Source organism: Diabrotica virgifera, chromosome 3 (assembly GCF_917563875.1).
Source record: "Diabrotica virgifera virgifera chromosome 3, PGI_DIABVI_V3a".
NCBI lineage: Eukaryota > Metazoa > Arthropoda > Insecta > Coleoptera > Chrysomelidae > Diabrotica > Diabrotica virgifera.
This window is the reverse complement of record NC_065445.1, coordinates 213,898,373-213,916,980: the sequence shown is the minus strand read 5'-3', so window position 1 is coordinate 213,916,980 and position 18,608 is coordinate 213,898,373. Positions and strand designations below refer to the sequence as shown.

Sequence of the window (18,608 nt, the reverse complement as noted above, 5' to 3'; positions counted from 1 at the left end):
AAATAAACTTGTTTTTCGCTTAAATTAAATGTTTAAACTGCCAAGAGGCAGGTGGGAGGCCGTTTGACATTTATATATATATATATATATATATATATATATATATATATATATATATATATATATATATATATATATATATATATATATATATATATATATATAACTGAAGGATGATCACAGCTGTCTAATTAATATCAAAGTCAAAGGTAAAATTCATTGGGTGTGCAGCTGGAAATGAAAGCCAAAGTGTACTCTTTTCAACGAGCTAGCAATATTTCGTTTAATTTCTTAAACATCATCAGGCCAGTTGTTGGATGAGCTTGTTAAGCCTCGATAGAAAAAAAGTTCCATGAAGAACGCCAAAGTGAAAAAAACCAACATTGGATTTAGTGTACAGTGAAAGGCATAATAACTCATACAACCAAGTGTATTAATTTCCGTGTGTGCCGGAGTAGTCAAAATTACTTAAATTAACATTTAGGACAAACAATTTTACGAATACATATACGAAACACTTAATAATTCAACATTTTGATGTTGCCATGTTGAGAGGAGGGCGTGAAAGCCTTTCATATATATATATATTATATATATATATATATATATATATATATATATATATATATATATATATATATATATATATATATATATAGAGGAAAGTAACCAAATATGGAATAGTGCCCTAATATGGAATTCCTTTATTTCTCCGAAAGTATAAGTTGGAACCGCACTACAAGACCATCCTCTATTTCAGTCGCTCTCTTTATTATCGTATTCACACCTCTGTGTCAGATGCGCGAACGATACGTGTCTGACAGGCGCGTTTGGTTTTATCGTCTTGCAGAAAATTTCAAAGGTAAATATATTCAACGAGTATTATTAATTATTATGCATGAATACAGACTTGTGATGTTATTGCGTATATCAATAGTACCTTTATTTTGATATTTTATGACTTTCTGTAATTAAAACATTACGACTTGAAAAAATGTTGATACTAGTTTGAACTAATGTACAAATCCAAATATGGACAGTCGTTGGTGCCTAATTATGGAATAGTGGATTAAGTGTAAGTGGGCTCATTATGATTGTGCTGGTCCAGAGTTTCATACATGGATCTGTGATGTCTGCAAGTGAATTAAGCTACTTCTTTCATTTTTCACAATTTTCTTATTTAAATTTATTTGATCTCAGATGTTTATGTCTATTTTTGTTATTAATATGTTGGTTTATGCCTATATTCCATATATGGGTACCTATTCCATATTTGGTTACTCATTTGGGATTTTGTTTTTTTGTTTGATTTTTTTTTTTTTGTTAACTAAGATATTTAATAGAAGGCTTTTAATTAATACATAAAAATGTAAGACTGATGTGTCATAACATTAAATTGTTTTCGTTTCTATAAAGGTAGTATTTTATATCCCCAAAACAAAATGGTAAAGTCGGGTCCATAGATATTTCGCCCGTCGGCAAATTCAAACAGATAACATTTGTATTGTTATGACCGATGTCCCTTTTGTTAAGGCACACGCCGGTATTTTTACAACCGGGTTACTCATTGTAAATCAATCAGTTTAACACTTGAAAATGTATACTTAGGCATTAGTACAGTTAAAATTTTTAGACGATTTTATTTAGATGAAATATTAAGCAATAGAATTGAAACTTTTTTTCTACTTTTAAGGACAAAAAAGCAAGTTCATTAGCGGAACGTGAATTCAAAATTATTCTGCAGATTATATTTGAAGCAATATTTGATTAAAACATCTCATTTTTGGTGGTAAAAATATATTAAATACATATATTAATTTGTCTGGACTAAAGGTGGTAAAAGATGGTCTGGAGTTATATTTTTGTTTGAATTTGCCGACGGGCGATAGATAGATGGTGTCAACTTTATTCCTTAATTGGCGACTATCCTCTAATGAAACACGATCGGTTAACTGGCCTAGCAACTTTGTGCATTGAGAATGATTTGATAAAATCATGCGATTTTTGGAAAATTATAGAAATCTTTGCCAATAATTAGAAACCTCGAAAAGCAACTGTATTATAAATATTTTCACTGTTCTAATAATTATAATCAAAATTTAATAAAATGTATATTTGAAATGTTTCTTATTATTTATTATTGATTTTATTTCTATAAAAATTAAATCCGATCATACGTCTCGGCGGCCATGCTTGGCCCTGCATGATATTACGCTTCCTGCGTTGTTTCATCATCTCTAATATTTCTCCTGGAATCCACTCATTCTTGGTAGTTGTTTTATTTTTTTGGAGAAGAAAAGAAAAAAGAAAAGAAGCCAAAGAAATAAAAAATAAAAGAAAAAGAGAAGAAAAAAGAATGTGTGTGTACTTTGTACGCACGTAAGAAGTTATACTTCTATTATTATGATTTCAACGAAATTAATATACTTAACAGGTTATTTGTATTTTATTTAAATATTAAACTAACTTTCTTTACCTACCACTTTTAAAAAAAATTTATTAAAACGATACCAAAAATATAAAAAAAAAAGAATATGAATCGTCCGGGATTTGAACCCGGGACCTCTTGATCTCCGGTCACACGCTCTACCACTGAGCTATATTCCTTTTGCTTTGACAGGTTACAAGATTTCTCATACATACTGACAAATTTAATAGACCAAGTGAAGTATACAAAAATACTTTAAATATACTTACTATTATTATAAAATATCGTATTCCCGAGGAAGACAAATCCAAAGACACAAAAATTATAATAAATAATACATTTACTAAGAACACTAATATATCCTTTTATATGATATAATATGACGTATTTGCGCTGACAGCGCTGATACATACATAATACATATCTTGAAAGATTAGCAACGAAATAGCACTGTGTGTGCGCATGCGCCCGGCATTATAAAATTTCACTCTCGATCGTAAAGAAGTATAACTTCAAAAAACGTAACTATCTGTCCGAGAATTTTTTTGTCAGTGTGATTATTTTACTATTACAGTACCAATAAGTAAATAAGACTTCCAATTTTTATACAATAGTACAATATATTATTCTCAACTTAGAAACATATAACATGACAACACAAGCATATTTTTAAATATTACCTGTTTTCCCTTTAACGATTTCTATTGTATGCTTAGGAACATTCACTTCTTCCTCTTCCTTCACCTCTCCAAGAACTTGATTAATAATCTCCGGGTCCTCCACATGTTTCTCTACCAGATCATTCTCACTAATACCATATAGATAAGAAACAATGGGTTTATCACAATTGACGGGTACTTGAAGTATAACATTGTTGTCCCAGGCTTCCACGGTTGTGCTTTCTTCATCAATCGTGCCTAGAGGAAATTTGACAAAGAAAGCATAATGACTTGGGTAAAAGCTACCTCCTATACTAGTAAATTTAATATGAACACATGAGTCTGAATTAAGAAATACTCTCTCGATTGATTTTTCTTCGACATTTTTAACATTCAATGTAAATGCAACAGTTTTTTCAAATACGTGACACGTGAATTCGGGTAAATTATAATGCAAACTGTTATCCAAAAACTTAGTCCGGAAATCAACGGATTTCTCTAGGTATAAATCACTGGTAGGTTCACTAGGTTTATGTTCAGTAACTAACTGTTTTTCACTAACGTCTTCTTCGGATTCAGGAGTTTCTGGTGAGCACTGATCACTTTCAACGCCACTATCACTGAAATCGACAAATGCTGCTGCACGCTGCTTCACTGGTAGGGTAATGACCAATTTTTTCTTATCTTTATCAAACTTAGCATTACCTGTGGATTCATTCACTTGATAAGGTAACGTTAGATTAAGTTTGTACTTTGCAGGTCTTTCACTAACAACCTGTACAGTTTTTTCTGTAACGTCTAAAGTTATATCTCCTGAAGATTTCAATAAAGGCAAACTGATTTCCACAATAAGTTCCTTAGGAACAGTAGAGTTCAGTTTAGCTCCTTTGTGTTCGGTAAATTGCTCCATCTCTATATGACTTCTGTGTTTAATGAAATATTTAGGAGTAGTGTACACTGATTTTTCATCCTCGAGAATATTTTTCTTGGGTTTTTTGTACTTTTTAGGACTGGATTGATTTTTGTCAACATCTTGAAATATTTTCTCATACAATTGTTTTTCTTCTATAGTACGTTCAGGCTTGTTTTCTAATGGCTTTCTAATAACACTTGCGTGGGTCTCTCCTTTGTATGACAGCTTGGGAAATTTCAGATTCTTTTTGTCGAGGGTTACACCAAAATTGTTTTCAACAGCTTCCAGCGCCGTTTTGTTGACCATATCGCGAAAAGCTCTGTTTCTGCTTGCCAAGTGTAGGGTGTCTGGATGGAAGATAACGTCAAAGACCTGAAAATAAATCAAATCAAATTAATAAATAAGGTTCTGAAACGGTTTTCTTGTGGCATGTTTAATTTAATATACATATTTATGTTTATATCAAATAGGGAATACTTAAGACTAAAGAACAAAGAGAGACTTAAGAATTAACTATGCATAATTATTAAAACGATTGAAAACATCTACCAGAATAACACAATAAGAGTAAAAGTAGAAGATGAACTAACTGATCCAATTGAAGCTGGCAATGAGATAAGAGAGGGGGGATTACTTGAGTCCTTTATTGTGTTCAACCTGATCATTGATGAAATAATAAAAAAAAGTAAGAACTAAAAAAAGGATACCAAATGGGAGAAAAACAACTTAAAATAATCTGCTATGAAGACGATGCAATACTAATCTCTCAAAGTGAAGATGATTTACAATGTATGCTGCACCAATTTAACAAAACCGCCAGAAATTTTAAGATGTTAATTTCCCCAAAAAAGACAAAATACATGGTTATAACAACAAATCCAATATTGTGAAAAGCAATAGTTTTAAGTACCTAGGATCGGTATTACAGAGTAATGGAGAAATAGATGGAGATGCATGCAGGAGAATTAGGGCTGGATAAATGAAGTGGAAAGAAGCGAAAAAATTCCAATGAAGCTGAAGGGAAAATTCTATAAAACAGCCATAAGACCGGCTATGATGTACGGAACTAAATGTTGGGTAGTGAAAAAGAAAGAGGAACAACGAATGCATGTGGCAGAAATGAGAATGCTTAGATGGATGAGTGGAGTGACAAAGAAGGATAAAATTAGAAATGAGTATATTAGGGGAAGTCTAGGTGTGGCACCAATTGATGCCAAGATGAGAGAGCATAGGTTAAGATGGTTTGTTCATGTTCAACGTGAGACGTTAATCACCCAATACGAAGAATAGCTGAAGTGCAGATTCCTGGAAGGAGTAGGAGAGGAAGACCAAAGAAGACCTGGGGTGAGACGATAAGGCAGGACATGTTGTAAAGGGGATTAACATTGATATGACCCAAGATTGAATTGTGTGGACAAATGCAATTAGGGAAGCCGTCCCCGCATAGGGATAAGGCAAAGAGAATGAGGGGGCTATTTATACATATACCTAAGACATTTCCTGGATGCGATTTTACAAAACATACCCGCTCTCACCGCAAGTTCCGCCTATTACGCATACGTCATTCAGAACTGTTGTATCCTTAACCGCTTATCAACACATTTTACTAAATTTACCCAGAGAGGAAATTTTGGGGGCAATAATAATGCAGTTTTATGGTTTGATAATTTTTTATTCTTTAACCTGCATTAAAACGTGCACTAAAACTTACAGATAAAAAATAATTTTAGTGGTTAGGCGTAAAATTTACTTGTACATATTACTTACTCTTTAAATGCATTAATTTTTTTCGAATCTAGAGAAGACTATCTGTTTCTGACAAAACTAATTAGTATTTTTGAAAAATTTAAACGCAGAATAAAATATTACATTATTACCGAGGGCCGAAACCCTGAAATCTGAAATCCCTGAAAGCTTCTAGAATGTTTATTTTAATAAGTTACAGGGGTAAAAAAAGAGAAAATTGAGTAATTTTTAATTTCAAATATCTTATTTATTCAAAAGAACATTGAATTACATTTTTCATAATAAATATGTATTTAGATGAAACGGTGACCATCACCAAAATGACGACCACTCAGGAATACTGCATAATAGTTTGCTATATAAAAGGTTCAAATGCCACCAAATGTGCTGGAATCGGGTAAATTTGCTACACGCAATAGCAAGTGACAGAAAGTGGGTATTATTCCGATCACGGGTTATAGTATAAAATTTGACGTTATCAAATAAAGGGAATGTCAAATTTAAGTTTTGCTTTAAAATTTTGGTGCATAAATACAGCTACATTTGAAGTAGCTTAATAAGTTATTTTATTATCATTGGTTAATAAATAAATAAACAATGTATAATAAAATTCAATAACATATTTTCTTTTTGTTATTTTATTCACTTTGACGGAACATTAAACACAAGCATTCCTTAACTGTGTCAACAATGAGGTTAGCTTTGTACGTTGTCAAAATTTATCGTAAAATAACATACACTTATCATAAAATTTCTAACTCAATATAAAATTAGTTGTGAAAACAACTGTTTGTATGCTATAAAAAACTTCAAAATGCAAAAATTCGACAAACTGACAGCCACAAAAGTAAACAATCCAAAACGTCAGAAATTGTACTTAAAATATGTGAAAACATTCCCAATCGTCTTTCTTTGTACATATATCTTTTCAATGCACTGAGTCTAGATCGTTCATAAAAATAGCATGTGTTTTTACTTAATAACAGGCGGCAGCTGGTTTGCCATTAGTTTCATGCGTGGAAGAGAATGGTTCTAGATAAAAAGTATGTGCTTTATCTCGCCAGGTATTAATGACGCACGGGTAAAGACTCGTGGACTCAACTGTACGTATGGTGCAAATGTTTGGAATAAATTCGATATTTCGTAAACCGGCGACTTTAAGGAAAAATCCCGAAACAGGTCGATTTTTATTTTTAAATAACAATATTTTAGCATATATTTCATATGAGTGACGTCATCCATTGGGACGTGATGACGTAATCGCTGATTTTTTTAAATGAGACTAGGGGTCGTCTGATAGCTCATTTGAAAGGGTATTCAATTCTGTATTCAGTAATATAAATAATAACTTGTTTACACACAGTGTCCAAAAAAAATTTAATTAAATCAATTGACAAAAAAGAAGAATATATGTAATTTAAATTCAAAATACATTTTACTATTGTCAGAAAACAGAAAAAAATGTTTATTTGGCAAATAAGCATTGTTTTTCGCTTAAATTCAATGTTCAAACCAGCTCCAGCCAACCACCTGCCTCTTGGAAGTTTTAACATTTAATCTAAGCGAAAAGCAATGCTTATTTGTCAAATAAATATTTTTTTCTGTTTTCTGACAGCAGTAAAATATATTTTAAATTAAATAAATTACATATTATATTCTTCTATTTTTGTCAATTAATTTAATTTAAAAAAAATTGGACACTGTGTATAAACAATTATGTTAATTTTTGTATTACTGAATACAGAATTGAATACCATTTCAAATGAGCTATAACACTACCCCTAGCCCCTTTTAAAAATCATCGATTACGTCATCACGTCCATAGGATGACGTCACTCGTATAAAATATATGCCAAAATGTTAAAAATAAAAATCGACCTGTTTCGGGATTTTTTCTTAAAGTCGCCGGTTTACGAAATATCGAATGTATTCCAGACATTTGCACCATACTCTAGATATATATAATAATTAAATATACAGTGCAAGTCTCTGATACATATTTTTCTTAACCTTAAACCATAAAATGTAAGATATTAAATTTCTGTGTAACTGAAAGTGTACATTGTTTTTAGAACGTTTCAATCACGCAATCATTAAAATTGGCGGACAGAAGTCATTCAGAAAGCTAATTTTAAATGAGTGCATTTTGTGAGTAATATATCATCTGAAAGCTCATTTTCAAGTTTTTTTTTATAGTGTTCTGAACTACACTACGCCAAGAAATTAACGCACCCCCTTAAAAATGGGTCATTGTTGATGTCTCGAATTTCCTAAACCTGTCGTCCGATTAAAGTGATTTTTTTAATATGTTATTACCTTATTCTTTATCAATATCGGTGTAATAATACTGTTACTAGACAGGTAAATTGTCACTGCATACCTGGTGTAGAAACTGTGTTTTTTCCCAAAGTTCACCACACCCTGTGGAGTATTCTAGCATTTATAAAATACTGAAATTAAAACCCAACTATAGCCTCAGATTTTATTAACATTCTGTTTTTTTATTCAATCGCTTTTGTTGGATAATAAAAAAGTTCGGTACTTTAAGAACTAGCCATGTTTTTCATTAATACAGGATGTGTGACAAACTTTAAAGGGTAATTCTACATGAAAAAGAAATGACAGTTTGCTTTATAAACTTATGTCCGCAAATGCTTCGTTTCCGATATACGGGGTGTTGAAATTTTTCTTGCAAACTGACGATTTATTTACTGCTCTAAAACCGGTTGAGATATGCAAATGAAATTTGGTGGATTTTAAGAGGTAGTTATTGCGCATTTTTTGGCATACAATTAAGAATTTTATATTCACCAATGGTGAATATAAAATTCTTAACTAAAAAATAACACTGCCAAATATAAGTTGAACTAAAATAAATTTATTTTTATTTTTGAGGCAACAGTTGACTTTACAAAGAAAAATTATAAGAAAGTATTCTTTTAAATGGTGCATTGCAGCCATACCCTTAAGGAACACACTATTTTCCGGGACACCCTGTATACTGGTAGATATTTAAAGTTTAAAACCGAAGCAGCTATTGCATGTACTTTAGGTGTATTAAAATGGTTTTATCAAAGCAACAATATGCATCTAAGAGCTTACTTAATTGTTTTGTTTGCATGCCGTTCTGTTGGAATTAAACTTTAATAAAGTAATTTTCAACAAATATTTATTCATATGTCTAATCTAACTTAAATAGATGAACTCAAAGTACACTTAAACAAATACAATAATAAACATGTCATCCTCCCAAATCAAACATAACAAGATGATTGTTGAATAACATTGTATCTGCTGGTACAAGATTAACGAAGTTGGGCAAGGTATGGGTAAGGAGCAAACATTGTAGATATACGAAATTAATTGCCAACATAATTTGGCATCAAAATTGTTTGTTGTACTACAGTCAATTTAACTTTATCTATATTAATCCCAATGTTGATTCTAGAAATATAACGGTGTAGTTAATATTTTAATGTGAGTATTGGTATCTAGTTCAGCTGTCAGAAACAAAAAATGTCACTGAAACTAAAAATCATAGGAACAAGCTGAATTTTGCTCAGAATATCAGTTTTGGGGCCCCAAAAAGATGCAAAAAAGTTTGCCACTCTACCATCGAGCTACCCCCTAAACCCTACCTCCTCACTATTGCATCTGATCATTCAGAGAAAGATCCAACTAAACTTAATAGAAAAACATAATGGCTGAAAAATCTAAGAAAATGGTACAGAAAATCGACTATATCATTATTTTTAGAGCTGCTGTCAATAAAATCATGATGGCAAATATGCTAGCCAACATGATATCCAACGATCCATAACAGTACATGTAGAACTAATATCCTTGTTAATTTCCCAATTATAAGATTAGGTAAAGTATTTCTCATGATCATCTTTCAGTGCGTCACAGTTTTTCGATTTCTTTCTAACGCATTAAATTGTATGTGACAGAAAAAAAGGCACGTCGGTGATTACATTTCGTCGGTGACATTTTTATAAAATTTATTCTAGTTATTCTAGTTGTCGATAGACGGCGCCATAATAAAAAAATAATTTTTTTTAATTAGATAATAATATTACAAATATAATCTGTATAATTTATAAGACTATACAAATCAAAGAAAATACCATTTTATAAATGCAAGAAACACATTTGATTGGTTTTTATTCCAAATTGAAAATAAAATGTGACAACTGTCAGATTTAACTAAAATGTCATGTTAGAATAAATGTCATAAATGTGTATTATCACGGACTTACCCTTTTTCCTATCATTTGTTACGCACTGAAAAATGATCATGAAAAAGACAATACCTATGTAATTTATTAAATAAAATCCATGCTAGGTATGACAAATTTTAATTCTTATCACATCATACACTAGCTTTTTGTAACATACCATAATTCTACATATACAGGGTGTTTGGTAAAGAACGGGGCATAGCCTAACTTCAGGTTCCTGAGGTTAAAATAGGCCGATTTAAGCTAACTTACCTTAGTACAAAGTTCATAATAACCGAGATATAGGGTGTCAAAGTTAACTTTTTTTTTATTTATTATTGAATATTTCCTGACATGTATGAGATAACAACATGAAATTGGTATGTGGGGGTTTTTTGGATCGAGAAAACTAAATTCCCTACCAAAAATTATGTATTGCCCAGAGGGCGCCACATACGCCTTTCAGCACTCATTTATTACGTTCAATTTTTTCATCCCTCACTCTGTATAATTTTGACATTAAAATTTTTATTCTCCTATTAGTTTTACTTAAAAAAGCTATACTTCTTTCATCTCCCTAAACTCAACCGTTTTCGAGATAAACGCATTTTAAATCTGCGATACACCATCATTTTTAGCATAATATAATTGTAGTTAAACCAGAAAAATAACTTAAAACCATAATAATTGTGCCAGTTCTCAAATTTATGTCATTGCATCTAAAATTCCATTTGAAGAAGTTTGCGATACATTTTTGGATAATTTTATGGTTTTAAGTTATTCTTCGGGTGTAACTACAATGATATGCTAAAAATGATGGTATATCGCAGATTTAAAATGCGTTTATCTCGAAAACGGTTGAGTCTAGGGAGATGAAAGAGGCAGTGGCGGCCGGCCAGGGTCGGCAGTGCCGACCCACACATTTATATAGATAGATTTTTTTAATATTTGTATCTGTGAAGTAAAAAAAATCTGTCAGATAATACAGACTAAATTTTATTCATGGGTTTTAAAAGGATTTGATCAATCCGAGCGTTAAGTGATCCCTGCGCATAACAGACTTCTCAAAAAATGAATGATCCGAGCCATTCATCTGACTTTTCGGCTAGCCGTACCCAACGCATACGTAGCTGACGATTTACACGTAAAACTCAACGAAATAACAAGTCGATGAGCAAGCGAACATAAATTCTCTCCGTGGGCAGGTACTGCATATTTAAATCTGCCGGTCAGTAGTGCATCGCCAGATCGCATCGGCAGAAATTGTCAAAAATAATCACACCGTTTTACGTCGTTTAATTGATATTGTAATTTTTTTAAGTTGTCAGGAATTATCATTTAGTGGACATGATGGATTGAAGCATTTGTTAAAAATCAAAGTAATTATAGAGAAAATAATAAAATTGTTTTAGAAATATTTACTTTCTGATTCGAAGTGTATTCGTAATACAGAATGAACTAAATCAAATAGTTACATTTTGAATAACGTTATTGAATCTGAGATTTAGAAAACCATTTGCTTTTCGCTGGAAGTAGATGAAACTTCTGATTATCATGGCATTCACAATTATCAATTATTGTTGTTCGATACGCGTTACGTCGTTACGTGGTAATATTTATGAGAGGTTTTTAGGTTTTAGAAACGTGAGTAAAAGCAATAAGGCAGAATATATTTTTGATGTTTTAAAGAATTTTCTTAAATTTTTTGATATCAAAAATAAATTGGTAGGGCAAACTGGGGCAATCTTATGACGGCGTTGCTGTGATGTGTGGTGAATTGCATGGTCTCCAGGCAAAAGTTAAAACTACATATTGCATCACAAGCTTTATTTACTCACTATTATGCGCATATAATGAATTTAGTTTTGTATACGTTATATAATACGTGTAAAAAGATAAAGAATATCGTCTTTTCTTGCCAGTTTAGCTCACCTAAACGGATTACTGCATTAGAACAAATTTGTTTCGAAAAAAAGCGAACAGTTTGTCAGACGCGATGAAATTTTAAATCTCGGTTAGTTTTATCTAAGCAGATCATCTCTGGTAGTTTTAGTATCTGTAGCAGATTTTCGTGAACAGCTTTTGGAAGTTTTTGGTTTTATTATCGGCGACGATTTTGAAATTGGCGATACCTCGATCTGTGAAGCAATCGATTTGAGAACTTTCTTTTAAAGTTAAATTCTTTTAAATATTTTTAAGACAGAGTTTGCCCAAGATATTCATTATTGTTCAAAATCAGTCAACTGACATTATTTATTCAGAAAATAGAATACGAAAGCTGGTGCAAAATCTCAGAGATTTTCGTAATTATAGTAGTTTCCAATATATACGCAGTGACATTTTGGACTCGCTTGATATTTCCGAACCATTCCAAAAAAGACAACAACATGATACATATCTCGAAAAACGAATAGGTATATCTTGAAATTTTGGATACCTACTAATAATAAATGCAAATAGATACTCGCTTTTCGAATTTTGAAGATTTTCAAATTTTTGACCTCTAAGACGATTCAAAATTTAAAAGTTACCTTCTCCAAAGAATTTCCAAGATATTTATTATAACAAGTTAGGTACTTAAAATTATGCCGATCCAAATATTTTCAGACAGTGGTATAAGTTACAAAATTTGTATGTATAATTCTATGTAGTAAGTACTGCAACTCATTATAACAAACTGTTAATCAATTAACTTATCACCACTGCCACCAATTTCTGCCTCAAATAAACGGGATTTATCTTGTCTCAAAAGAATCAACACGTATGGTCGAAACACCATGAAACAAGAGAGAATGTCAAGTACATCAAATAAAAAAAAAAACAAAAAACAACAAAATCTCCTATGATGATTTATTTAAGCATTTTAGTTTTATGGTATACCTATATGAGGAGACAAAAAAACCTTGCCGACCCTGTCTCCAAGGCCACGAGCCGCCACTGGAAAGAGGTATACCTTTTTTAAGTAAAACTAATAGGAGAATAAAAATTTGAATGTCAAAATTATACAGAGTAAGGGATAAAAAAAATTGAACGTAATAAATGAGTGCTGAAAGGCGTATGTGGTGCCCTCTGGGCAATACATAATTTTTGGTAGGGAATTTAGTTTTGTCGGCCCAAAAAAAACCCCACATACCAAATTTCATGTTGTTATCTCATACCTGTCAGGAAATATTTAATAATAAATAAAAAAAAAAGTTTAACTTTGACACCCTGTATCTCGGTTATTATAAACTTTGTACTACGGTAAGTTAGCTTAAATCGGCCTATTTTAACCTCAGGAACCTGAGGTTAAGCTATGGTCCATTCTTTACCAAGCACCGTGTATATGAAACATAATGTGTTGATTCTTATTTCTGTTTGTTATATTAGAAAATATCTATTTTGTTCAGTTGTGTGTGTGTGAGAGAGAGATCCTGGCATCAGACAAAATCTATTTGCCACAAAACATGTAAATTCTTAATTACATTAAATGTTTTCATGTTGTCTATTCTTTAAACTATACCGCTATTTTTGCATTTCTGATAAAATTAATGATGGAATCTAGTACCGATTTATCAGAAGGAAGAAAGGAGAGCTGTAATATTTAGCGGCAATGCACTTTCGTGATGAATTAGTTCTTAATACAGAATTGAAAAAGATTGAGAGTTCAGAGAACATTCTAGAAATATATTATTTAGATCACCAAGGGATACACAGTCACAACTACAGACAGGAGAGTTAAGAATTCCAATTTTATATAATAGTATGATACAATTGATCCAAAAGATGGCATAACCCAGACATCCAAAGTAAAAGTTTTCCTCCAAGACCAAATTGTTCTATATGGTCCACAAATGGTTCAGTAAAAAGTTACACCATTTTGAGCGTCCGGTTTGGGGGGAGATGGGGGAGAAGTCGGTAAATTAGTAGTTTTTTACGTTTTTCGTTAATATTTCTAAAACTATGCTTTAGCGTAAGCTTAAGCAATGTTCTATATAAAAATGTTCTACATAAAATTTAAAACAAAAAAGGTCATATACATAATTGAACGGCTCCAGAGTTACGGAGGGTGAAAAGTGGAGGTTTTCGGTACTTTTTATATTTTTTGGGCAATTGATGATGATTTTGTGTGGTGAGGTTGACGTTTCTTCAAGGGCTTATCACTAACATACCATCGGTCACTGGAATAGCAAATTTGATTTATAAAACACAATCCTGCTAAAGAAAATCTCTTTCATCAGTAGGAAATTGCCCAAGAAATATAAAAAGTATCTAAAACCTCCACTTTTCACCCTCCGTAACTCTGGAACTGTTATTTTATAACAATTATGTATAGGACCTTTTTTGTTTTAAATTTTATGTAGAACATTTCTTTATAGAACATTGTTTACGCTAAAGCATAATTTTAGAAATAACGAGAAACGTAAAAAAACTATTAATTTACCGATTTCTCCCTCATCTCCCCCTCAAACCGGACGCTCAAAATGGTGTAACTTTTTACTGAACAATATGTGGACCATATAGAACAATTTGGTGTTGAAGCAAAACTTTTACTTTGGATGTTTGGGTTAGGCCTTTTTTTGGACCAATTATACTCTACTACCTCCGTAACTTTGGAACCGTTCATTTTAGAAGGATTATGCATAGGACCTTTTTTTATTTCAAATTTAATGTAGAACATTTTTGTATAGAAGGTTGTTCATGCTAAGCCGCATAGTCTTAGAAATATTGACGAAAAACGTAAAAAAACTACGAATTTACCGATTTCTTCACCCCCCCCCCCCCCAAACCCGACGCTCAAAATGGTGTGACTTTTGCTGAACATTATGTGGTGGACCATATAGAACAATTTGGTGTTGGAGGATAACTTTCACTTTGGATGTCTGGGATTGGGGCTAGTTATACCATACTATTTATAAGTGAGATGGAAAGCGGCCGTGGTTCAATTTTAAACGAGTCAATACTGACAGAATTCAATTTGGTTCAGTTATTTTTTTTTTAATGGCATGGACTCTATGTCATTCAGCCAGTCACAACATGAGATACTTAGTGTCATGTGTAGTGTGTGTGTTGAGTAAGTGTCTTGTTACTTTGCAAAGAGACGCTAATTGTATCCGAACGTCTGCGGTCCCTCCGCAGTTATTATTTCAGTTATTATTAATAGTTATTTCTATGGTCGTGGTTAATTGTAAGCCAATCTTGTCCCCAATGAGCTAATATCATTGGGAACAAGAGACAAGGACATATTATGAGAAGTCGCCCATAAAACTTGTGGAAAACATGCGTATTTGGGTCACGAAATAAGGTTAACACGAGACAACAAAACATGCGAGCTGCTCAGAAGAATAAATTTAGGTTGGGCTGCAACCGGAAAAATGAGAGACGTGTTTAAAACAAAAAATATCCCAACCCATTTAAAAAGGAAAGCTTTTAAGCAGTGCATTCCACCCACCAGTCCTCACATAAGGAGTAGAAATCTCAGCTCTCACAAAAAAATCAGCAGAAAAATTGAGAAGGACAAAACGAAAGATACAGGGATCAACGCTTGGAATAAGCTTAAGAAATACAGCAAGAAACGAGGAACTTCATAGAGGAACCAGAATGGAAGATATTATTGAACATATTACAAGGCCAAAAAAGAATGCTAAGTATTGCAAGAATGAAAGACGACAAACAGGCAAAAAAATTGTTTGAGGACCACGGGCAGACAAGCAAAGACGAGGAAGACCCTCAACACAATGGACCAATGACCGCAAGAGGATTGTGACCAATTTGATAGCAGAGGCCCAGAACAGAAGAAGATGGAAATATATGGAGGAGGCCTATGTTCAACAATGGACAAATCAAGGCTGATTGATGATAATTATTGATGAAGTGTAAGCCTATTTGATATAAAGATATTCTTCTTCTTCTTCAGATTCAAATCCACAAATGGATGTTAGCGATCACATTTTCCATTAACTCTGTATTTCTTGCAATGTGTATCAGAGATTGAATGTAGTTAATCCCTGTCCATTGCCTTATGTTTAGGAGCCAGGACTTTTTCTTGCGTCCTATAAAGGCATTAGTATTTATAAGGGATGAGATGTTAAGTATATGCAGTGGACTCTCTCTATAACGAACATGGATATTACAAGGTTTTGTTTATAATGGGGTACACTAGATGTCCCATGAAATTCCTATTGAACTATAACACCTCTATAACGAGGCATACCTATTTGGTTATAATGAGGAAAAATGAAATTGAAGAATATGTTTCTTTACCTGTTTTTAGCACAGTAATGGCTATAAATAACTACCCCAACTGCCTGTATATAGAAATGCCCAACATCTGTGTTATTATCGAGGCCAGTGCTGTAATAAACTTCACCGCCTGTAATAAACTTCTTCTTTTATATCGACCGATATTGAATATTGTAGGAAATTTACAATTTACGATTTACGTCTCATTGTTCAGGTCGACCCTGAACACTTAATAAACTACGTAAGAAGCATCAAAACATTTCAATATTATTGTTGTTTGATATAACGAGATCCGCTTATAAGGAGGTACATAGTAAGGTCGTCATTTCAGTTCTCGTTATAGAGGGAGTCTACTGTATAATAATATGTAATAGTAGTTAAAAAATTTATAACTACAAAAAACATCTGAAAACACAAGATTATATGTTGTTCTGAAACTATTTCCTTGTGGCATTTTTATAATGAACTATTTTAAATGGGAAATAAGCCACAATGTTATCAAAAAAATGAATTTATTAACGTTTCGACGCCCAAGTCGGGTGTCGTTGTCAAAAGACAAAATAATACTAAATAAACAAAAATGTTGCTTAGTAAAAAATTCTTCTAATATGTAATTAATTTATTTAATCTGACTCATTTATATCGGCAATTCAGGCATGTATTATACATTTTAAAGTAGAAGACTTTAAAATGATATTACCAATATTGATGAGTTGCGTTCCTGGGACGACTTTACTAAAAGATAGTTCATTCGATTAGGTACATGAAATCAACCCCAACTCAAGAATATCCGCCACGAAAAATCATAGCATGTGATCTGTCTTTAAAAAGACAACCAAATGCAACGATGGCAGTAAAATTCTCGCGCTAGAGATTCCATAGTAAATCACGAGGGAAAACCAGGAAAAAACCTCGTGATACTATCCCGACATCGTAAGTATTTGGGCTTACATTTAGTTTACTCTCAAAACTAATACCAAATTCTGACTTTAATGTATACAGTCGACTCTCGTTAATTCGAAACTCGAGGGACTCTTAAAATATTACGAATTATTGAGTGTTTGAAATATCACATGGATCGAAATTTGTGAGAGAAAATAAATAAATCTTCGAATTATTAAGTGTTGATCAATTATTATTTATTACCTGCTATTCTATAACGATGACAAAAGTTTACGAGGTACATTCGTGTACATCATGTATGGAAAACCAGGAAAAAACCTCGTGATACTATCCCAACATCGTAAGTATTTGGGCTTACATTTAGTTTACTCTCAAAACTAATACCAAATTCTTACTTTAATGTATATATGATATTTTAAATTATAAATAATATTAATAATACATAGATATTATATAAAAAATACTAAAATATAAAATATATACTAACTCGATATGTTAATGACTTACCAATGTTAATGACTTACCGTGGTATTTTCTTTCTATTGACTTCCTCTTTTAGTATGGGTAACCACATCCTACTGCATTCTACTGAGGAATTTGCGACACAATTGTTTTCATTTAGCATAATTAGATTTCTTTGATTTTTCTCTTTTTACTATCTGTTTCTTTCAGGACTATACTTGAATCTCTCCATTGGACTCTATGTTCATTATCCCATGCGTGTTGACATATTTGAGATCTATCAAATTCTCTATTTTTAATGTAAGACTGATGTTCATTTATGAAAGAAACAGATAGTAAAAAGAGAAAAATCAAAGAAGCGGCTCTAATTATGCTAAATGAAAACAATTGTGTCGCAAATTCCTCGGTAGAATGCAGTAGGATGTGGTTACCCATACTAAAAGATGAAGTCAATAGAAAGAAAATACCGCGATTGGTAAGTCATTAACATATCGAGTTAGTACATATTTTGTATTTTAGTATTTTTTATATAATATCTATGTATTATTAATATTATTTATAATTTAAAATAGCATATACAGTCGACTCGCGTTAATTCAAACCTGCGATAATTCGAAACTCTCTATAATTCAAAGTTATCACGAGTTCCCTACAAAATCTCTTTATATTTCGAACTAAATCAATACATTTTTATGCACTTGGTAATTCGAACGAAAAAATCATTTCTATATAACAAAACGACGCGTTAATTCGAACTCATCGGCGTCCAGCACTCGACAATTCAAAGTTGCAGAGAGAAAGATGCGGAAAGATTGTAGTAAGTACAGTTTTCTGTACTATTTCTTCTGTACTTTCTTTTTCTGTACCTACTTCAAAAAATCCGGTTTCTTAAAAGAAGATCAGGAAAATCTTCCAATACTTATGGATTATGAAGAACCAGCAACTGAACCATTAGTTGACATCAGCGGTGTGAGTTTTTCTGACTTGTTCAAGTAGATGAAGATGTTGCTGTCTCAGGTTCACTAACCGATGGCGAAATTTTATCTGCGACAGAT

At 32.1% G+C, this 18,608-nt stretch overlaps 1 protein-coding gene across 1 annotated transcript in view; it reads right to left on the bottom strand.

Moving 5' to 3' along the window:
* LOC114330803 (protein kintoun) overlaps positions 1-18,608 on the bottom strand; it is a 102,103-nt gene that overhangs the window by 47,971 nt on the left and 35,524 nt on the right. The window contains exon 2 of the mRNA XM_028280209.2: positions 3,109-4,372. Within this exon, the coding sequence (XP_028136010.2) occupies positions 3,109-4,372 (1,264 nt within the window). The remainder of the gene's footprint in view (positions 1-3,108; positions 4,373-18,608) is intronic.